General features: G+C 40.2%; 1 protein-coding gene across 15 annotated transcripts in view; it reads left to right on the top strand.

Moving 5' to 3' along the window:
- JAKMIP3 (Janus kinase and microtubule interacting protein 3) overlaps positions 1–22,602 on the top strand; it is a gene marked incomplete at both ends in the record, with an annotated part of 34,959 nt that extends 12,357 nt beyond the window's left edge. The window contains 19 exons of one of the 15 annotated variants that reach the window (XM_084290118.1): positions 1,585–1,800; positions 3,459–3,578; positions 3,961–4,107; positions 5,009–5,140; positions 5,628–5,663; positions 7,383–7,442; positions 8,513–8,641; positions 10,168–10,296; positions 11,885–11,968; positions 13,831–13,893; positions 14,256–14,354; positions 15,372–15,470; positions 15,560–15,619; positions 17,241–17,306; positions 17,790–17,858; positions 17,957–18,034; positions 20,664–20,867; positions 21,236–21,301; positions 22,552–22,602. In XM_084290118.1, coding sequence (XP_084146244.1) covers positions 1,585–1,800; positions 3,459–3,578; positions 3,961–4,107; positions 5,009–5,140; positions 5,628–5,663; positions 7,383–7,442; positions 8,513–8,641; positions 10,168–10,296; positions 11,885–11,968; positions 13,831–13,893; positions 14,256–14,354; positions 15,372–15,470; positions 15,560–15,619; positions 17,241–17,306; positions 17,790–17,858; positions 17,957–18,034; positions 20,664–20,867; positions 21,236–21,301; positions 22,552–22,602 — 1,908 coding nt within the window. The remainder of the gene's footprint in view (positions 1–1,584; positions 1,801–3,458; positions 3,579–3,960; positions 4,108–5,008; positions 5,141–5,627; positions 5,664–7,382; positions 7,443–8,512; positions 8,642–10,167; positions 10,297–11,884; positions 11,969–13,830; positions 13,894–14,255; positions 14,355–15,371; positions 15,471–15,559; positions 15,620–17,240; positions 17,307–17,789; positions 17,859–17,956; positions 18,035–20,663; positions 20,868–21,235; positions 21,302–22,551) is intronic. The other 14 variants (XM_084290125.1, XM_084290126.1, XM_084290127.1 and 11 more) reach the window with 14 other exon arrangements.
- Positions 22,603–22,962: the final 360 nt, after the last annotated feature.

A 22,962-nucleotide genomic window follows, 5' to 3' on the forward strand; every position in this document is an offset into this window, starting at 1 on the left:
GAGCAGGAGCCTACCCCACCACCCTAAATCCACCTCACGGAGTAATTTCCTGATGCTGTTGCTGGACGAGCATCAACAGACACCACTTGCTTTTTTCCTGGGCGGGCATTTTGGCAGTATTTAAGAAGAAGGCCCTCTGAGTGATCTGTTAATATGCTGTGCCATTTTTTGCAGGTTTACAGACAAAGCTATCAAAAAGAGATGAATGTATCATGAATGCAGTTCTCACAAGGCAAAATGTTCTTATTTTGAGCAGGTTACGTTTTAAAAGCTGTCCACTGAAATTAAATGGGTAAAGTCTCAAAACCTGCCCAAAATCTGATGTGTACAATGTGCATACATGGTGTCTGAAAAGCATCAATGAATGTCTTAGGAGATGTGTATGATCTCTTTCTCCCATAGAATTGTTCTCTGTAAGCACATTTGGCAACCCAGCGGTGTGTCAGTGTAATTAATACTTTATATTCATGTATAATGTATAGGAATGCAATCCAGCTGGAAAGAGCCTGGGACTATGTTGCAGTACTGTGCTTCATTGCAGACAAATATTTCAGGCTGCGCTCAATAATTTTTCTATATTAGACAGGGCATAGGCCACCCTTGTTTGAACTGTAAAAGACTTCAGGGTCTGATCCTGGTGCAAGCAAATAACACGTGCACTCGCCCTGCAGTGCAAGGCCTCTCTGGTGCAGGTAGCTCGCAGCACACGGATGGATTTGGCTCAGCTCCGTGTAAAGGGAGGCTCCAACTTCCACATCAGCATTCAGAAAAAATCCAAATGCTCTGTCCCTCAGAAAGTATTCCTGGAGCATCTGCAGACTCGGTGTAACTCCTCCAACAGCACTGGGCACAGTTCTCTGAACTCAGCTACCACCGTCGAGACACACAGAACAGAAGAGACTTATAGATAGCTGGGTATTTGCCATTTAAGCATTTAATGATTTTGCAAAATGCTTATTAGGCAAAAGCAAAACCTTTCATGGAAAGGAGACAATTAAGCAAATTACTCAGATGGGAAACTTTTGGAAAGAAAATCAAAAAGTATCACATCCTTCCATATGTTGAGAATTAAAAAGATGTTCAGGTTTTAACTGTCTTTCTTTTAAAATTACTTATTAAACCTAATTTTCAATCAAAATGCAGCAAAATCAATAAAATCTTTGACTAGAGTAATCCATATTGGGATATGAATTATTTGTTAATTTTTTATTATTTTTCATTTCTTTGTTGTTCATTCGAGTTAAGAAAGTAGGTATTTTGAAATGGTACTGAGAATGTGGGTTATCTCCTAATCATTTTAATGAAGAACTGCTTAAAAAGGACGTTTTAATCTGATGGCCTTCAAAAGTGGTTGGGCTCATCTTTGTATGAATAATATTCCTGAGTTAGTGAAGCAATTCAATGTGTATGTTCACTTTCAAATATTCATTGCTGTTATATTTTCAAGAGGATGTTTTGTTTTTTACATGTTGAGGGGTGTTGGCTCTGTGAAACTGTACTGTGGCTGTGTTTGGGGTCAGTAGGATGCTATGTTGTTGTCAAGATGCTGCACGTGTGTGTGATTGTGTTCTGTTCTCCTTATAGATGGAGGAGATTAAATTTAAAGACAGAGCAGTCTACGTGCTGGAAAGAGAGTTAGGGGTTCAAGCCGGGCATGCTCAGAGACTGCAGCTCCAAAAGGAGGCTTTAGATGAACAACTTTCCCAGATCAAAGAGTCTGATCGGCATCTGAGCAGCCCCAAGCGGGAACTTCCTTATGCAAGTGGTGCAGGAGACGCTTCAGATCATTCAGGAAGCCCCGTAAGCACTTTCACGTGGTTTCACCTAAACAAACGAACAAACAGAATGACAAAATGACACAAAAGGACAGAATCTTGATGAGTGCACCTTTGAGCAACAGCTTTCCCATAGTAACTCAGGGGAAATGGAGAGGCATTGATTTCTCACTCTTGTTCAGTAGCCAAATCTTTAAGATATCAAATTGAACCAAATTATGGGAGAGCTTTTGCTTTTTTGTTGTTTTGTTTTCTGGTTTCCTTTGTTTGTTTTCCTTACCAGGGTGAAAATTTTCTTTTCTTTTTACTCTTTCTTTCTCTTACTGTATCATACTTCTACCACCTGCCTTAGTTTGACACTTTGACACAATTTTTGCCAACAAATGATGCAAATGCTTTTCTAACCAAGTAATGTATGTGTGCTAGCTTTTGGAACTGCTGTCAATATATTTTGTAAGCAGATGTACAAGGCCAGTTTACAAAAGGAAACGGGTGAAGGTAACCAGTGCATGAACACTTAGAAGTCCTGCTGTCCTCCTGGAACACCTCCGTTAGCTCGTGTTTTCATGCTGCTATGTGCTCTCGCTTTCAGTGCGCCAGAAAGTAAATTAAATATCTGTTAACCTATTCTCTCCTGTTTCTTTTCTACAATGCAATATCCTAAACATTAAATTTTAGTTGCCCTTTCACAATAGCTTTTTTAATATTCCAATGGCACCTTTTTGCTTTTGCCTTAATTTGCTAATATTAGAAAATTTAGTTAACTGACCTCATATGTCTAACATATGCAGATTTTCTTCATTGCTGATTCTCATCAAGATTTCTTTTGCAACGGCCTTAATTTTCTCAGTAGAAGTGTAAATATTTATACATGAGCAAAGCAATCTATTTTATTCTTTATTCCAAGCCTCTCCTGCACCTGTTGAATGAGGAATCCTAGACCTCCCAAACCTGCCACCAGGACTATGGACACTAATTTGCTTGTTTTGATTTGTGCTCAACTTCTGCCAAACATCAGAATAAGTACTAAAGCAAAAAAATAAGTACTAGGAAAAAAAATAGTCTGTCACACTTGTAAATATATATAACTTCTCTTTGATTCTGAATGAGAACATGTCTGCCTATATTTCTATCCATTTATAATTTGCTTTAAGCATTTTCACTCAGATAAAGAGCTACCCCATTTGCTTTACAAGTGACCCTTTAGAACCAATTAAGGGCCACAGCTTTATGGAAGAAGAGCTTATGCAATGGTATAATTGCATGGATTTTCCCCATTTGTACGTCAGTACTTTTAATATCATTTTCTTATAACAAAGTCCTCAGAGTGGGTGATATGTCTGAAACACTCAGTTCAACAGTGGCATACATTGGAAACATTGCCTTGATTTTTGATATTTTCTTTTATATTTCCAAGTTTAGCATTTGTGACTTTGTATTTACATATACATACTTCTGCATTTGCATACTTTGTTACATTTTCACTCTTGACTTTCCATTGGTCTCATCTTGCAGCTTTCAGTGATCAGTTCCACTAAGGCATAGGCACACTCTTCCATAAAATAGTTTTGAAATGTCTGGATTCAGAATTAAAAAAAAAAAAAAAAAAAGTTTGATTTTTGAAAAATGCTGATATTCCATGTACACTTATGAACAGTTATTTGCAGTTGATCTTTGTTTTAGGAACAGCAGTTGGATGAAAAGGATGCCCGGCGTTTCCAACTTAAAATTGCCGAGCTGAGTGCAATCATCAGGAAGCTGGAGGATCGCAACGCGCTGCTGTCGGAGGAAAGAAACGAGCTGGTGAGTCTCAGTGGTGAACACACTGCATTTACTGGTAGGATCTCACCACTGCCAACGTCAAGCTATTTTCTCCTTTGCTATCCAGAAACTATTGCAGGACTTTTGCAGGACCCTGTGCATATGGGATGCAGGAAAATTCAACAATGAAAAATACATTCCCCACGTGGTATATTTGTTCCACAGGTTGTATATCTGATGAGGAAGGAACAGTCCTCTACATTTTAGGACTATACCAAGAGTTTTCTGATTAATTCTGTCTTGCATTAAGAGAAAGTACTGCTATTATGACAGCTAAAGCAAATGATTAATATATTTGATTTTTTATTTTTTTTTTAAAAAAAAGAACAACTCCTGAGGTGTTAATTCTCTCTTAATTTTTCAGTTAAAACGTCTTAGAGAAGCTGAAAGCCAGTATAAGCCCATCTTGGACAAAAATAAACGCCTTAGTAGAAAAAATGAAGAGTTGTCTCATGCTTTGCGTCGAATGGAAAATAAATTAAAATTTGTAACACAAGAAAACATAGCAATGGTAAGTGACTGGGCTGTAACTGTAAACTCACATAATATACAATATAACATGTAATCTAGTACTCACAGGGCTGATGAAGTCAGACATTACCACACACTTGAAAGTTTGACAGGAACCTTTCCTCCTTTCCATTGTTTGCTATTAAATTCTGAGTGGTTTGTGGCTTGAACTTGTTTTATAATATGTTTTATTTAACCCTAGAAACCAATAGTTCTGAAGAAAATAATTTATGCAAGTTTTGCATATTTGGATCAGATGGCTGCTCAGTCACTGATTGCTAAATTATAATGTGAGCACAAACTACCTCACATCAACTTTGACTTTTGTACAATAATCACCTCATAATTCTTAGGAAATCTGCCCCTGTCATTCTCTTCCCTCTTGGTTTTAAATTCATTGTTGTTAGTGGCCAGCCGCTGGTGCTAAGCAGTGCTGACACTGTGTGGATGTCAGCATGGGGTGAGGTGACTGCAGCCCCTCACTGTCTCAGGGGGTGCTGCAGTTCTGGGACTGCTGCAGAGGAAAGCCAGTGAGCAACCCAGAAAGCAGTGATGTTGATCCCAGCTCTTTGGATTCCTTCTCCAGCAAGAAAAATACATCAGGTTCTGGGCAGAACTGAAGCTGAGCTAGCCTTTGGCAGGCTGGCAGGCAGCGTGTGATGGCCCCGTGTGCCTGCTGTCCGCCCCGGCCACTGCCAGCTCCCTGCAGCAGAAGCTGAGGAGCCAGAACAAACACACGTTTGCAATCTGGGATTATTGCTCAGCAAAACAGGGAGCAGGGCAGCCGCTAGAACAGCCAGTAGAGTAGATGCATTTCTAGCTGTGAAAGGGATAGGTTGTGTACTGTTCTTTGGCAAAGCCTCCTGATCACTTCATTTTTTTGCCATATGGGTTTCTTTCAGAGGCAAAGAGCTGGAACAATAAGGAGACCGAGCTCTTTAAATGACCTCGATCACAGCCAGGAAGAGAGAGAAGTTGATGTTCTGAGACTACAGGTTATTGAACAGCAAAATATCATTGATGAGCTCTCCAAGGTAAGAGGTATAACATTGCTGCATGTGCCTGAGGTTGATGAAGGTCATAGTGAAAGAAAAGGAAGCCTAACTGAGGGTGTACCTCGAGTGTTGTAAACTAGCTGGCAGAGCTAACATCAGTGGCAGTATGGCAGACATTGCTATGGTCAGTAGTAATTGAACTGAATTTGGGCTATCTGTAGTATTGTAGCTGGAAAAATCCTCTCAAGCTACGTTGCACTTGCATGACTGAGCCACTGCAGCACCTCCAGCAGGTATGCTAGTGACCAGATCTTGCACCAGCAAAACAAAGTGTTGGAGCTCCTTTAGCCAGAGACAACATCAAGCCTAAAGGTCGCCACTGTGTAAGAACGGGACATTCTGCAATGCTGTGTTTTGTTGTTTTGTTTTGTTTGTTTGTTTGTTTGTTCTTTGCTAACATGCACTCAGTTCTCCTCAGGATTTTTTTTCACTTATTGACATCGTGTTTTTGTTTTTTTTTTATCAGACCCTGGAGACAGCTGGCTATGTGAAGAGTGTCATGGTAGGTATGCAGCTAACTTCATCCTCATCTTTGTATACTTTAAACTGTTGCTCATTAAAAGCACACACCGTATAATAATTTTTATTGTCATTTTCTTCTCTGTTTGGACAGTGTTTTCTCTATTTGGACTCAGTGTCTTTCTCAATGTAGATGTTATAACAGGCCTTATCAGCAGAAGTTGTTCACCAGAGAAAAAATAGTGACAGTGGAGAGCAAAGCTCAGAGAGGAAGCGTCCTTCTGTCACTAGGATGTCTGCAGGGGCAAAAGTCGGCATGTCCAGCATGTCATAGAATCATAGAATCATAGAATCATAGAATATCCTGAGTTGGAAGGGACCCTTAAGGATCATCAAGTCCAACTCTTGACACCGCACAGGTCTACCCAAAAGTTCAGACCATGTGCCTAAGTGCACAGTCCAATCTCTTCTTAAATTCAGCCAGGCTCGGTGCAGTGACCACTTCCCTGGGGAGCCTGTTCCAGTGTGCAACCACCCTCTCTGTGAAGAACCCCCTCCTGACGTCCAGCCTAAATTTCCCCTGCCTCAGCTTAACCCCGTTCCCGCGGGTCCTGTCACTAGTGTTAATGGAGAAAAGGTCTCCTGCCTCTCGAAACTGTCCCGACAGTTGATAGCAATTGTCCCTCCTCTCTGGGACAGCTCTGCTGTGTTGGAGTTGCATTTTTTAGTCTGATTATCACTAGCTTTGTCTTACCCATACTTGCACCTTCTCAGTCAGTGCTCTTCTCATTCTCTTGCTATAGTTGGCAAAGATTTTGTGAAGTTTAGCCACTCTAAAATGTACTGAAAAACATGTACTGTTTTGTTCTCCATTGCCAAGCATACAGCATAGCTTATGCTGTCAGGTAAAGCCAAAAAGTGTTTGATTATCTCCCATCTAGTTATCTACCTGATGATAACACTAGTATTTGCCATTGGGCTGGTGGGAGGGGCACATTATCAATGCCCCACAGGACCATCATGAATGGTACCAAAAAATGGTTGAGATGGGAGATTAAGGGAAAATTCCTTTTAAGAGTTTACTGGTGTTTGATTCTGGAGCCTGCCTATATTTGCAATCCAGAATAAAGAATTATTTTCATTACTGTTAAAACTAATATCACTCTATGGAGAGAGTCATAATTTTCACCAAATACAAAAAATGTCAGGCAGCAATAAATGCTCAAACCATTTTTCCAAGTCACTGAGAACCAGCAGGTCCTTAAAGAATTCAGCCGAGGTTGGTTTATTTTTATTTTTGTTGGTTTTTGAAAGTGTTTATTTCTAACAGTCTCAGAATTTTGTGTAGTTTGGGTAAATTGCGTGTATGCTTGCCCCAGGTGGCAGTACAGCTGGAGTACAGCCAAAGGCAGGTGTTGGTCTTAGCTTCTTGCCCCTGGACAAAAAGCCCATCTACCAGAGAGGAGCTGTAGCATGGACCTGAATGCACATGGTTGTTCATGGAGCAATTCTGAAGTGAGACTTAAGCTGTCAGTGCTTCTATACTGTGAACTGCTTCTATACTGTGAACTGGGAAGACGTTGGAGTAAAATGAACTCCTGACTGGTGAAAATGTGGTTATTTTATTTTGAGACAGTGGCAAGCACTGACATTATTGTTCTTTGATTGTCTTCTAATTCTGATATGGTTAATATAAATGATATCTCTCTGAAAACAGCTCGTCTCTCTGCAAACAGCTAATGTGTGTATCTGATTCTTTCAGGAACGTGATAAGCTGTTAAGGTATAGGAAGCAAAGAAAAAAAATGACAAGAATTCCTAAGGTAAAAAAAAAAAATTAAAAATTAAAAAAGCTTGTTTTGTGACATGCTGATGGATAGATATGGTATTTTCTGAGAGTGAGGTGAAACGTGCTCCTTACTGGCCTTGAGGGTGTAGAAACAGGATCTGTGGCTTGGGGCACTGACCCCCACTGTACACTACAGAAAGTTAGATACAACGTCAGAAATTTTGAGGTGCTAAGCCTAAATTTGGATCAAGTTGATTAAGGACACTCATAGGCAGAGTACTATGATAACTCAGGAAAAATCTGGTAGGGGTATTTCACCCAGGTGTGGTGCCTTGTGCCCGCATTGCCCATCGGTGCTGGTTGCTGCCCTGCCAGCAGCCAGGGCACTGTGTGACGAGACACATACTACGAATTAACACATCTGAAAGTGACCTCTCAATGGCATTGTCTGAAAATACTTGTAGGTTGTAAATAATTCATGGTGGAGTTTAGTGCTGTGCAAGAACTGCTGGTTACAGGCAGCAGCTACTGAACTGTTAGAGCACAGAGAAAAAGAAAATGCTAGATAGTGAACGCTTGGCAGAATGCTAATGTACATATCAGCATTGTCGGGTATAATGCCAGGGACCTGAGGGCACATTGTACTCTGCCTCTGAAGAATTAAGTCCCTGGTGGAGCTACTGAACCCACAGCTAATGAGTTGGGATTGATGTGAGATCAACTCCTCCGCTCCATTGTGGAGCAAAAAAGAGGCAGGCAATGCTGAGGGGCTGGGCACATGCTGCTGCCTGCAGACGGGAACCGGGCTTCTGAAGGAGAGCTAGGTTTTGTCTCCTGAAAATATTATCCAGTGCAAATTAATAGGAAAAGCCAAAATCTAGAAATGGTGGTGTAAGTCACCAACTAAAAAATCTCTTCAAAAAGCTGTTTGTAATGTCGTTTTTGACTTTTAAACGTTTAAAAATGTTGAAACGTTTGGCACAGAGTTTAGAGATGTTTTCAAGCTCACGGCCGTCTCCATCAGAGTTGTGGGATGGTTTCAGCTGAGGGTGCTGCAGGATGTACAGCACGGGTGGGCTGCACTTACACCTTGTATCTGGCCAGAAGCCGGTCGTGGAGACATTTTTCGGCTATGATGAAGAAGCTTCCTTGGAGTCTGATGGTTCCTCCATCTCATATCAAACTGACCGAACAGATCAGACACCGTGCACTCCTGAAGATGACTTGGAAGAGGTATTCATCAAAACTAAGTGGTGATCTTTAACTACTTATGTGTGGTTTTAAACCCTGCTATTGCTTTGGAATGAAACTCCTGGGCTGTTCCATTCTGGTCAACTCTGACTGGAAAATTAAAATTTGGTGCTAAATTTAATTCTGTGCATGATGGTTGATATTTCTCTGCCACAACTTTTAGCCAAGCTGGAAATATTACATCCTAATAGTGCTGGATTTAGAATGGGTGTATGGGTTAGAGGTCCAACAAGACTAAGAAGCTGGGTGACCCTGGGAACCCTCTATCCACAATGAGATTTGCTGCAGGGCTGTGCATGTGTAGTCTGGGTTCAGGTTCTTCTGTTTGTTGTTGTAACCTTGGCACAGAGCACAGCCATAAGTGATAGTGCTTGTATTCCTAGAGTGAGAAATAAGCAGTCAAATAAAACAGCAATGTCTAGAGGAAAAGCTGTCTCCTTGCAAGTATATTGAGGTCATGACTTTTCTGGAGGCTCTGAATGCAGGCTGTGCAGAGGCAATACAAATAAAAGGGATTATTTCCATTTCTTTTGCAGGGTTTCCCTACAAATGCACTGCTGAGCGTATGTCAGATCACTGCCCTCTTACATATTCCTAGGCTTAACAAGAATCTTGTAATAAACAAAAACTTCTTAATAATGACATGCAGCCATTTCATGCTATGATGGCTGCAGTTTTTGATCTGCCATTTTGTCTGTTTCATGGGTTGTAATTAGATCTGTTGTAAAGAGAAACCTAAAGAATTTATATCTTTATCGTAAAAAATACATGACTGGTTACCAGGTAGGTGCTGCACTGCATGCGCTGCAGGAATTCTGAATATACTTTTCTATGTATGAGTCTATTTTTCATTTCTCTATTGACATTTTTCCCCTGTTCAGATGGTACAAGTTTATGCATGCAGCCAGCAGTATAATTTTATTTCATGTTGAATGAAATATTCCAGTCAACCTGGCATGAAAGCATCCACTGCTGGACATTGTAAGGACGCTAAAGAAGATGAAGGGTGCCGTTCATGTTAATGTCACCTTTTCTACAAGCATTAACTCTAGATTACTGTTTTAATAATTGAGTGAGATGCCAGGCTTGGCATATTCTCCAGGTTGGAAACTTTTGTTGTTTCAATAAAGTTGTCATTTCACCTTTAAATGTGATGACTTTGCCTGGTACAATAAAGGTGATTGAATCGTTCGTAGGTTACATGGTTGTCGTTTTTCTCTTTACCAGGCAAGGGGATTTTTTTAAAAAATATATTACATTTTCTTGAAGTAAGTGTATGCAAGAGATGTTTAATGGATGGAAGAGTAATATTTTGAGAGCACGTGAACAAGATTCTATTCCCAAATTGCATTTCAAAGTAATAATTTCAGAACTTTTTAGAGAAAGCAAACAATCCACTCTGTTGGTGGTTTTGTTTGTTTGTTTGTTCAACACCTTCATTGCAGGGTTAAAAAAGAAAAAAAAAAAAAAAAACTGGTGCAATAAATAAATGTTTTTAACACTTCCAGGGCATGGCCAAGGAAGAGACAGAACTGCGGTTTCGGCAGCTGACGATGGAGTACCAGGCTCTGCAACGAGCATACGCCTTATTGCAAGAACAGGTCGGAGGAACATTGGATGCAGAACGAGAAGTTAAGGTCTAAATGGCTTATACTACATGCAAATAAAGGACTGTAATTGTATGCAGCTTTCTAATTTTACCTGCTCAGGTTGTTTTCAGACCGAAGTGGCGCCAGCCAGCCCCTCCAGCACGCCGCCAGCCGTGAGTGCGGGGCGGGTGGGTTCAGCCATGCAGGCTGCCAGCGGGCGGTGTGCTCCCTACTGCCATGTGTAGTCCTTAAAATTAAGCTCTCTTTCTATAAAAATTTAGTGTGGATGGCCTTAAATACATAATGCCTGGTATTTAATTCCTGTGGATTTTGTCAGATTGTGATTGTTCAAAGAATGTTTAAAAGGCTTACAGTTGAGAGAGATTAATTTTCTTAATTAATTTGCAAAGTGTTGCTGTTCTGCCTGCCTGTCTGTCTCAAACAGCCCATGTGGTTCCAACCATCTAATGTGTCATTTTATTATGAGGTACAAAATGTTATGTTTGTTAGGAACATGTTGTATATTACCAGAACTTAGTGTGGCACAGAACTGCCTGGGACAAAGAATGTGAGGGTGAATATAGTGAATAAAGGGACAAATTCTATCGTGAGCTAGCACTCTGAAGTCTTAAGAGAAGTGCAGCTGCAGAATGTTAGTTTGGCTCTAAATCTATCATGTGCAGGCACTGTCCAGAAATACTTTGTGTAGCTATGACAATGCTGGGAGATACCCATATTCCATCTAGCCCAGTCCCTCAGATGGAAGGACCCAGGAACTGTGGCACGGCAGCACCGTACAATCAAGCAATTACATGTGTAAAAATGAAACAAGATATGGCTAACCTCCAAAGTGTCTTGATTTTACTTTTTCCGTAGTGAGACAAAAAGAGTACAATGCAGGTGTTGCAAACAAATAACATCATTTGCATTGTAAAGAACAAGAAAAAGAGCAGATAAATGGTTTGAGAAAAGTAAATCTTCTGTAAAACCATACTTGATGAATAGAACAGCTAATGATAATTTCTTTTTTTTTCTCCAGCAAACATGTAGGAAGGCACTGGCTATTTAAGTAAACATGAATCTACAAGCATGGTTGAAAATTACATACAATACAGTAAGATCAAAAGATAGGGTCCTAAATGTACAAGGAGAGATGCAGTTCATTGGTTTGTGCCATTACCTATGTAGGGCCTGTTCTGAGCTATTTAACACAGCAAACATGTAAAGGACACAGGTGTGTCCAGAATCCTGGCATAATGCTTTTCATTTGTTTTCATGGAGAAATGAATCTTTGCATTACACTGACTTTTTTATGCACCCTGTTCTAGACTAACTGCTGACCATCACAGCCAGCTGAAAGAAGCCATTTATTTTTTTGCTATTCTAACATCTACGTATTAGGATGCTGTTTATCTTGATTTTAAACCTTTAAATTATTATCCCATTTTACAGACCTCTTTCTGTGACTAATGACTAATTATGTACTTAGCTGCAAATTTGTTCTGCCATAGAACTTCAAAAATCGTTTGTTAGAATTATTTCATGTTTTAAGTATTATCTGCATGTGTGTTAGCTTTGGGGTTTTAGATAAAGTTTTACTTACTTATTTATTTTCTTTTTCCCTCACATCCTACAGACACGCGAGCAGCTCCAAGCAGAAATACACAGATCTCAGGCTCAGATAGAAGACCTAGAAAAGGCCCTCGCTGAGCAGGGTCAGGTAATGCACGCAGCCGCACACGGGTCCTCTCCTCAGTCTTGTTCTGGGTGCAGCCAAAGTGCTGGGGCTGGCCGGGGTCTAGGAATACGCAAGGTACTGAGGATGCTGATGACACTTCAGTGTTTATTTATGTATGGAATAATCCTGATGCTACTTTTCAATAACTATCTCATTGCTAATTGCAAAACACAAGTGCCAGGGAAGCAATTATAGTCTCTGTCAATGTGTTGTGTAGTGACCTAGCCTGCAAAATCCCCGCTGACAATGCACTCCTTATTTAGGAGACATTAATGTAACCTGCTGAGTACTGTTTCAGTAACTGTGTTAGTTAATTGGAAAGACAGCTCTTAATACCTGTGGTCTAGTTGGTTTCAAGGAGAACCTAGTATGCAAAGGCTTCTGAAAACCACGCTCTCTGTATTTACATACTTTGGTATCTCAAATGTTGGTCCCCAAAGCCCTGAGTCCTCATCAGTGTTTCCATGCTAACTCCCACTGAAATCAACAACCATATGCCTTTCTGATCTCAGTCTTAATGCCTCACTTTGTTCGATGCAGAGGAGGTAACGATGGACAGTAACTGCATGAGAGATTCTGAGTTGCTCAAATAGTACAGTAAGGGAAAGGAAAAATTAGATGGTAAAGGAGTGCCTAATTTAGAGGCACATATAGCTATGAAGTCAAAATAAGTGCAATACATCTACAGGACACTGAGAGCTTCTCTGCACAGCCAGAATGTAGTTGAATTCCCACGCTCTTTGTCATTACTGGAAGTCCTACAGCACAGGGTCTGACATCCAGCTGACAGTTGTGACTGCAGACCAGACTTAACTCAGACAAGGAAATGCAAAAGTTCTGCTCGAGTAAAAATGGCTGAAATCTTAAATATTGCAACCCAAGAGCAGAAAACCACAGACACAGACAGGCGTTCCACACTAATCAAGCAGGTTACAAGCACATGTTTAAAAATGAATACTTTTATTTCAAAATAGATTTATAGGTAGTTACAGGTAGAGTTATAGTTTAGTTACATTTAAAGTAACTAAGCAGGTAAGCTCAACTTGCTCTCCTGCAAGAAATTAATCCAGGGCCTCTACAAGCAACAATTAATGCATCTGCATCTATCCCCTAATTGTCACTAGCTTACTTGTTCTGTTATTTTATTATGCATTTCTTCACAATTAAACCAGTGAATACCAGGTCAGTTCCATTATCAGTCTGAAGTTGTACATAACCACTGAAAAAGCATTACATTAAAAAGAGGGAACAATGGTGTTTGTCAAAAAGTTGGTCCACTTTTTTTTGATAACGAGGAGAAAATCAGGAAGGTAAAATAAAGGTAGAATGTTTATTTTCTAATGAAATATTTACTTAGCATCTGTAAAAGTAAGCTTTCTTTATGAATGGAGCTTTCCTTGTAGCTGGATAAGATATAGATTTCTGAAAAGAAGGATAAAAGCAGGTGTTAACTTAGGAAGCTGTTAAACATTCTAAGAGGAGGAGGAAATGCGCAGTAACGGCTGTTAGTTATTTTCCCTGACATTCAGAAATATGTAACTTTTATTCAGTGTAACTGAAATTTAATAGTAACTGGATAGCTAGAAATATCCCTATTAATGCAAAACTTTTTAAATAGAAAAGGTTCTTTTAATTACTGGAGGTTTTAAATTCCATTTGCACACTACAGAATTTGTTAAAATAAGATGGAGAACTTGAGATTTCATATTATAGGAAATACCACTTGCAATTTCATATGCAATGTTATTCTTCTATTTAAGTGTGATTTAATGAAATAGTTGCTACTGTTCTTGTTCTAAATATTGCCAGTTTCACCTGTACTTAATGATCATTTGTTTTTCAAGGACATGAAGTGGATTGAGGAGAAGCAAGCATTGTACAGAAGAAATCAAGAACTCGTAGAAAAGGTGTCCAATGCTTTAATTTGTATTATTCAAATTATAATTGTTGCTTAAGGAATGCAGAAGGTGCACTGTTTTAGTCTGTATCACACAGCTCTATTGGAAATAATTCACATGAGATAACAAGATCCTCATAAATTCAGCAGAGAAAGTGGGTTCCTGTCATTCCCTACTACCCCATAAGATTTCACGGTGCAGGGTCATGTGAGGACAGTGCCACCCCTGGAGCCCTGGGTCCCCGTTGTGCATGCAGCAGTGAGGGCGGGCTGCTCGCTCTGACCCTGGTGTTCCCCAGGTGTGACAGACGCGTGGCAGATCCCAAGTGAAATTCTATAAACCATGCTAACCCATATTGCTTTATTTTACAGATAAAACAAATGGAAGCAGAGGAAGCTCGCTTAAAACATGATGTCCAGGATGTTAAAGATCAAAATGAGCTTCTGGAGTTCAGGATCCTGGAGCTTGAAGTGAGCACATGTTGCAGATGCTGTCCTGCCTACCTGCTCAGGGCTGTGCTAACTGAGGCTGGGGAGCACCGTGGCTTTGGGAACTCCTCCAAAGTTATTCTAAAGAGCTGCATTGCACTGAATGAGACAAAGATGTTTGTTACAAAGTGCTTGCAAAAGAAAAAGAAAGAATACCATAAGTTATTTTAAGGGCCAGAAATTGGATTCTGACATGAATACACATTTTACTACACATGATCTGTTCTGAAAATGCAAAGAAATAGAATCAGAATGGAGCATCCATGGAGAAAAGGAAAAAAAAAAATAAAAAAAAGAAACAAAACACTTTTTCATTGCTAAGTCATTGCTGTATTCCAACTCTTGCTAAACTTGCAAAGAAGGCATCATATAGCCTAGACTTCTCCATTTATTCTGTCTGGCCATCTGTTTTCTATATATTTAACTATATAAACAGAATCTTTAAACTCTTGGAAACAGTTATCAAAATTCTCCAAAGAGAGAAGGAAAAAAAAGCAGCCACTTACCTGAAAAATATAAATGCTACCTAGTTTTTACTAAGTGTGTGTGTGTGTGTGTGTGTGTGTGTGTGTGTGTGTGTCTGTCTGTCTGTGTGTGTGTGTGTGTGTGTGTGTGTGTGTGTGTTCAAACATGTTACATAGTCAAAATACTGGGTAGGCAATCACAGTCAGTCCCCTCTGCAGTCAGGTGGAGAGCTTCCCAGGCAGGCCCAAGTACCATCACAAAAGCACTTGGTTTGCCCAGAGAAACAGCTCTTGTTCCTGACTGTTAGAGGAAATAACAGGCTGCAGAGGAAGGGTTTTGTGCTCTGTGTAAGAAATGAAATCACTCTGTGACAGCACTGCTTTATAATGTACTCATTTAGAGTAGACCTTCTTGGTATCATGTTTATGAAGTTCTTAGTGAGGTTGACATTTGTGAGATAAAATAGCAATTCAAAATACTGTCACATATAATAATAACAGTAATGCAATAATCAGACAAATGCTGTTATTCCAGGAAAGAGAAAGAAGATCGCCTGCAATCAACTTTCATCACATTCCTTTCACAGAGGGGAAAAGCCCTCTCCAAGTTTACTGTGAAGCAGAAGGTGTAACAGTAAGGGATTCTCATTTTGTATTTTCCTTTCTCTAAATTAATTCAGACACTCTGTTCTGACTCTTTGTTTTCCGTTGCTCTCTTGTTAGGACATAGTAGTTGCAGATCTGATGAAAAAATTGGACATTTTAGGGGATAACGCCGTAAGTGTATGTTCCTTTAATATATTGTGCATGCTTTGGTAAATATTGTCCTTACATTAATGTAGCAAAGCTTTCTTGTTTGTTACTGCAAAAGCTGTCTTCAGTGTGATCAAAGTACTGAACTACAAGCTAATGCTTTCTGGCTTTTAAAGATTTTTTTTAGTAGCCTTCCTACAAGTGCCATGCAAGATCTTGATATCACAATATTGCCTTTAAATTGACAATGATTTGGAAAATATTTTGAAATTGTGGTGTTTTCTTTTTATTCTTTCTTTTCTAGCCACTGTTTACATGTGTTTTTTTCTTTTGTTTACTCTGCAATAGCTTTGCGTTTGCATTTTAATAGCTGTGTGTTTAATTTTGTCTAATATCATAAACCTCAGATAGTAACCAGGATATTAAACAAAAAGTTACAATAGCAGCATGAAAAGAAGTGAATAGTAAGCAATTTGAAAGTGTTTCTCTTTTATCAAATTGAAGTGACTAATTATGTGCACACACATCTTATGTATTTATATATATATATCATACAATTTTGTTCTTCTACGATTTTAAATAATAAAAAATTACATGTAAACTCAAGGACCAGTGAGTAAGAATGACCCTGGTAATCTGCAGAAAGATAACACCCATTAATCTGTTGGGGCCTGTAGTAACGTGGCCTTGAATAGAACTATGAATGTCAGGTTTGTTCCATGCAAAGTGTTCTGCGACAGAACTCCAAATAGGCAACTTGGAGACAAATGGGAACAGAAGTGATAGCTTTTCTCACATTTTCTATTTCCTTTCTTTTCCTCTTGTTAAAACAAAAATAAAAACAACAACAACAAAAGTTTCATTTACACAGTAGACCATTATTTACGTTTTGCTCAGGGGTTCTCAGAAAACGTCTTCTCCCATCCTTGCCAAGTGGCACATTCACTGTTCCCAGCCTTGTGTATGAAATCCAAGTTTGCAATAGATACCCTTCTTATTCAGTTTAAACAATTCTGTGATGCCCACTGTGGCAATGACAGCTAAGAGAGACTGACTCGTCCTCCTATGTCTGACACTAGAGATGTGGACTCAGTTCTCTGGATCTGAACCCAAACTGGAAGGATTCAGTGCTACTGCCATCTGGTTTGGGTTCAAATAGTTTCACTATTTAAAAAATAAACAACAGCAAAAAACAGAGAACAAAAACATGAGTTGAAAAACTAACATCTTAACAAATGATTTTTCCAAAATCATTACTGCTGCAAAGTAAAGCTTGTGTATTAACTTATTGTGCATATAATGAAACTTAAGCTTGCATCTCTTAATAGCACATCACGCTAAGCTTGATTTTGCTTTGTTTAAGTGTGTGTTTATTTCTTGTCGGGGGGGAAAAAAAAAAAAAAAAAAAGACCCACAGTCTGCATCTTTTTTTTAATGCCAGAATTTTAGAAGAATTAACTATATGTATGATAAAAATTCATCACTGATAGGTTTTTTACAAGTTGCATTAGAATACTAATTTTATTTACCTTAGTTTATTGTTCCTCGAACATATTTAATTTCATATTTATTTAATACAGCAGTGGCCCAAGTAGTGGATTAATAGCAAGACACTGGGATTTGTTGTAATTATATTCTGCTTTTGGTGCAGAATCTGACCAATGAAGAGCAAGTAGTTGTCATACAAGCAAGGACAGTTCTCACATTGGCTGAAAAGGTAATAACTGCATCACTCTTCAGTAAACATACATCACAAAAGCATCTGGCCCTCTCAGAATAGCTTACTTGAAGACACTGGTGATGTAAATAATAATTTTTTTCACAAAATGCCATGTTTCCTTATGTGGAATTACACCTGCACTCTTTTTTGTCAGAATAAAGGTAACATTCAGGAAATATGGACAGCCTGTTGATTTTCAAATTTTATTTAATTTGAAAAATTATGTTAGAGGGTAAATGGCTAGGCTTTGAAATAATGTTTTTATCCGTCACCAGTTTCTACAAAAGAAAAAGTGTAGTGATATAGTTGATTTTTCCTTTCTTACTTAGTGAATCTAACTGAATGTTTAGTGTGCACTGACGTACCCTAGAGTTACAGTGAAAGCCGAGTGCGCAGCATGCTGCCTCCTGCTAGTTTGACTGAAACACCGATCAGCCACAGTTCAGGCCTTTACCTGCCGCTCTCTGTTTGTGTGCACAGTGGCTACAGCAGATAGAAGTGACCGAATCCGCACTGCAGCAGAAGATGCTGGATCTTGAGAATGAAAAGGTATCAAAAGCTGCTGTGAATGAAACAGCGAGAACAACAACGAGCAATCACACCACTGCCACTGTGGTTGCACTGACGTAATCTTCCCTGTGTCCTAGGAGCTATTCAGTAAGCAAAAGGGCTACCTGGATGATGAGCTCGACTTCAGGAAACAGTCCTTGGACCAGGCTCACAAGGTGAGAAAAACAGTCAGGAGTGATTTGTGCCATCTTGATTACATCTGTAATCTGTTGTCTGCAGAAAAACTCTGCTTCTGACAGTACTGCCTGTGGAGTGACCCAAAGACTACACAGGCTGAATTTAAAACAAATCCTCCATACCCTGGTCTAATAACGAGTTCCTTATGGACTTAGGTCCTTGTATTTGCACGGTCCTTCCAGGTTTAGGACCTAAATATAAACTCATTCAACACAGATCTTAATTTAGCAGAGATTGTGGTTCATGACATTTATAGTGATTTTTTACCTTCCAAAACAGAGATTCTAGCCTAGACTTTTTCTTAGATCTTAGATTATGGTTTCTGCTACCAAAATATCTGGAGAGAGTGTGTGATTCTGCACATTTGAAATGTCTCTGCTTTTTGTCAGGTTCAATGAGCACACTAACCGATCCTAACCCATTTCAACCATCCCTCCAGTCATCAGCTGTTTTATTTCCTTCAGTTAAAGTACAACATATACTCATGAAAGACATAGAAGCATACATTTTAATATAGATTTAGCTTATTCTTTCAGTTTCCTGTAAATCTTTAAAAATGTGTCTTTAATAATATGTTTTTAAATGAAAAACATAGAAGCAATGGGGTTTTATGCTTTTTTTTTGAAAACTATTGCCAATTTGGATGTCAAACCATTTGGGAGAGCTTTTATTCAGTACTCTGTCTGGTCTTATACGGATGATTTTTAGACTGGCTTTGCCAAATGCTTAGCTTTACCTGGAGCCCATTCCTTGAAGAGTGGAAACCCTGGGAAATGTACGAGTCATCCACACCTGTAGGCTTAGTCCTACCATGAGATTATCTCCTGCAGCCCTGAGTGCTTCTGAGAGTGTTTGATGCAGCCAAAGGCTGAAATTGTGGGATTTATCTTCAGAATTAAGCCCTGACAGTGGTTATCACCTGAGTCCATAAATCCAGATAGGGAAAAATTGAATGGCATTGCTTGAAGTTCCTGATAATGTAACAGGGCCAGCAGAGAAGCTCAGTCACAAAGCCATGGTTATGGACTGCAGCATTACACGACATCCCTGTGGCTTATGGCCTGTCACTCTTTCACTTTACGTGTCCTGTCAGTTCTGGAATCCTGAATTTGCTGAAGGATCCAAGACAAACTGTTGCTCCTTAGCTCTGCCCCTCATGGAGAAGGAACAAGCATGAAGAACTACATGTATCTCTCAGTACAGGCAGAATTAGCTGAGGATGATTTGCATTTTCCTGTGTTCTTTAAATGCATCGTGTGGGCATCCTCAGGCAACGCACTGGGCTTTACTCACATGCACAAATGCAGCCCGAAAGCAGCTAGAAAGCTTTGTTCTTCCCTGAAATTCCAGTGGCAATAGCCATTTTGATTTGTATAATTTGTTTCACTTCCATGTTCCCTTTGTGCTCCTCAAGATGAGAAGCTGCTAATCTTCCCCCCTAACTACAGCCAACAAGATTACCAGCTGTAACCGCTAAGCTTTTTGCACGGTTTTCACTCTGCTTGGCTGCTGGCTGGGGATTTTGCTACAAGAAACACCTCTCTTACATAAAGACTGCTGGAACAACTGCTTTGGAGGCAATGAATTAGCTGACCCTTTTTCTTTTCTTTACAACTCCATGTAATCAGAGGGGTATAATGGTGGGGTAATCAAGGTGCAGGGACCAACAGTAAAATATGTTCCAAACCGAGGGGTTTTGTTACAACAGTTGCAGTTAACAAATATGCTGCTATTATTTTTAAAAGTGGAGCAGAATCTTCTTGTAATGTCCAACACAATCATCCCCGCAGAGACACTGCCGTTACTTTCAGGCATTATCAGTCTCTACAGCTCCTGCTATACTGTGTAATTCTTAATTACTCTTGTAAGAGATAAATCATAGTAAGAAAACACCAACAGCAACCCCAGATGGAAAAAAGTGTTGATTTTGAATTCAGCTGAATTATCACAACAGCCATCTCTGGCAGCCTGCCTTTGGTTCAGACCATGCTGTTGCTGTCATGTGCTCCTGAAGCCACAGAGGTGAAAAACATCACCGGCTTTGGAAAGAGTGTGCAAAGGTGCCTTCATCTTCTGCTTTGTCTCTTGCTCTGTCAAACTTCCTGAAAAAGATTTCAGCTTGGTTTTAGCTTGTGTGAAGGAAATAGCGTTTATCCTGGCAATGTCACCTGCCCTAGGAAGATGCTGGACTCGGTGGTTCTGGGGAAATATTTTCAATCCATTTTCCACACTCTTACATTTCTCACTAAATCTGGAGGGTACCTCCACCAGTGTTCATGAGAGACATCTTCTAACGCAGTGCAGTAAAATTAGGCACGCGCTGGGGCTGCAGCCTCAGGCTGCAGGAACAAAGCCCAGCTACTAGGTGTTTTGTGTTTTATTTTTTAAGTGGCAGATTTGACTGGGACCAGAGCCCTACAGCACAGAGGTAGCATGAAGTGTTTTCCCTGTGGACTATTTTCTGTGCTGTCCTGGGGGGGGAGACTCAGAAAACTACCCCTCCACCTCTCCTGTTGTCTTACTGCAATAGGATTTTCAGTTCCTCACAAAATCCTCAACCAACCAGAGATGAGGTTAAGCTGACAGCCTTATATTGTTTTTGATTAGCAAATTCTGGAATTAGAAGCCATGCTCTATGATGCCCTGCAGCAAGAAGCTGGAGCCAAAATTTCCGAACTTCTTTCAGAAGAGGAGAAAGAGAAACTGAAGAGCGCTGTAGAGCAGTGGAAGCGCCAGGTCATGAGCGAGCTCCGGGAGAGGGATGCCCAAATCCTGCGTGAAAGGATGGAGCTCATTCAGCACGCACAGCAGGTACAGGCCAACACGAGGGCAGGGTGACATTCGGGATGGGACTGTCCCCCAGGTGGAAACACAATGAGCTTGTGAGCTCCATCCCTTCCCTCACAGAGCTGTACCAGAAATGTCTGGTGTTGGGGCCAGATTTCGATTTGCCTTAGAAAGTCCCTAAAGTCCCAGGGCATTTAATTTTGATGGATTTGTCAGACATGGTGTGTGACTGCTTCATTAATCAAGGACTCATCTATAGCCTAAAACACAAATTCATTTTTTAGAAACAGTATATACAAGTCATATCTCTGAAAATAATAATACATCTTCTGAGTACAACTGTATTTGGTTGATTAATAAATATATATATATTTTTATTTTAAATCTGACAGAGAATTAAAGAACTGGAAGAAAGAATTGAAGGCCAAAAGCGGCAAATAAAAGAGTTAGAGGAAAAGGTAAGGCAATTGAAAGGAAGCAGTTGTTACCTGTGTATGTGTCCATATCTTCATTTCATCTTTGCTAAGAACAATCTTATAAAAAGTGATGTTGTGATAACATTTCTTTTTATAATTTGTGTCCATCCTATTACTGTAATTCTTTCTAGTCCCACCACTGTACATTCAGCCAGGCAGCTCTAATATCCAGCACTCTCATCCAAACCACACGGAGGTGCCTTTCCCATGTGTCCCTAAGCAGCACTGTTCCTTCCTCCCCTGGAGGCTTCAGTTCTATGTCCAGTCTCGAATGAAAACAGCTAGCGCAGAGACAAGCCAAAACCAGTCACAAAATAAGTGGGCTTCTGCAGCTCTTTCATTCCCCACTTTATTAACACAACGTGCTATGTGGGAGCGCTCAAGGAGACATTTTGCATTTGAAGTAGTTCATCTGAGAAGGAAGGGTTAAAAGCCTAAAATCAGTCTTTTCTTCCGCTGTTGTTCAGTAAAGTCTAAATAGAGGACTTTATGCAGTTTATGTCACTGGGCGAGGATTTGGGGGTCCATCTACGTGGGGAAATGAAAGGACAGAGCTGCAGCAATGGCAGGCTGAGGTGGTAGTGTGTGTTTTGTGGAGGGATCTCCATCAACCTTTTCTCTCTCCACCTTCAGCACATGCGGATGCAGTGGCCCACATCTCCGGGAAGGGAACGGGGATGGTCCCTCTCCTCCGCTCACCTGCAGCCACTTTGGTCACTGCCCCTGGAGAGAGCTGGCTGGCTAACGCCATCAGGCTTTGCTCTGGTCAAGCTGTAACTGCTGAATTCTACCTAAAATCACCCTAGTGTGAAATCGTCTATTTCTAGAGAAATTGCAAAGGAGCAACCTGTTCAGGTGCAATAGGTGTTGAGATGAACTTTCGCCCAAAACTAAGCTCAAACCTTAGCAGTGCCTCTTTTTTGAAGTATCAGAAGAATTCAGCTAATGTTTTTCCTCCCTATCTTTATTGGGCTGCTTGGCTGCATTTGGGTTGGGCTTCGCTGGGGTAGGAGATGTGATTCTCACCACTCTGCCAGACAAGGGCTGTCTGCTTGAGTGATGGAGCAGAGCCTCTCGTCTCTCGGAAGTCACCTAACAGTTTGCATTTCTTCTCAGCAGAATGATTTGTTGCACTCTGTCTGTAACCTTCGCTTATTCTCAGCCAAACAAACTGTAAAATCTTATTCTCTTTCTTCTCTTCCATTTTTTCCTTTCTTCCCTCCCCTTTTCAGTTTTTGTTTTTGTTTTTATTTTTCTCTTTAGCTTTCATTCTTTGGTCATAGTCCTTCAGGCCAAATGCAGAAGGTAAGCCCTTGGATTACGCATGGTGCCCCCTCCTCTTCCCAGTGCTGCTCAGGCTGCTTCAGCACTGCCCGTGGGGTCTCCTGGGCTCACCAGATCACCTGAAAATGGAAATCTCTGAAGCTTTTGAAATAATGTGATCCTTGGGTGCTAGCAGGCTAAGAATTTGTCAAACAGAATTTCCTTCCTCTGAGGGAAAGGACAAGGAGAGAGCAAAACACAGCAGGCTTCAAAGCAAGGAGGCTTCTAGGACACCAGGGTGAAGGCTCAGCCTGTGTTTGCTCCCCTACTTGCTGTTGGGGTTTCTTTTTTTTGCTCCTAAATGATTACTCTTTCTCTAA

Source organism: Netta rufina, assembly GCF_964035555.1.
Source record: "Netta rufina genome assembly, chromosome: 7".
NCBI lineage: Eukaryota > Metazoa > Chordata > Aves > Anseriformes > Anatidae > Netta > Netta rufina.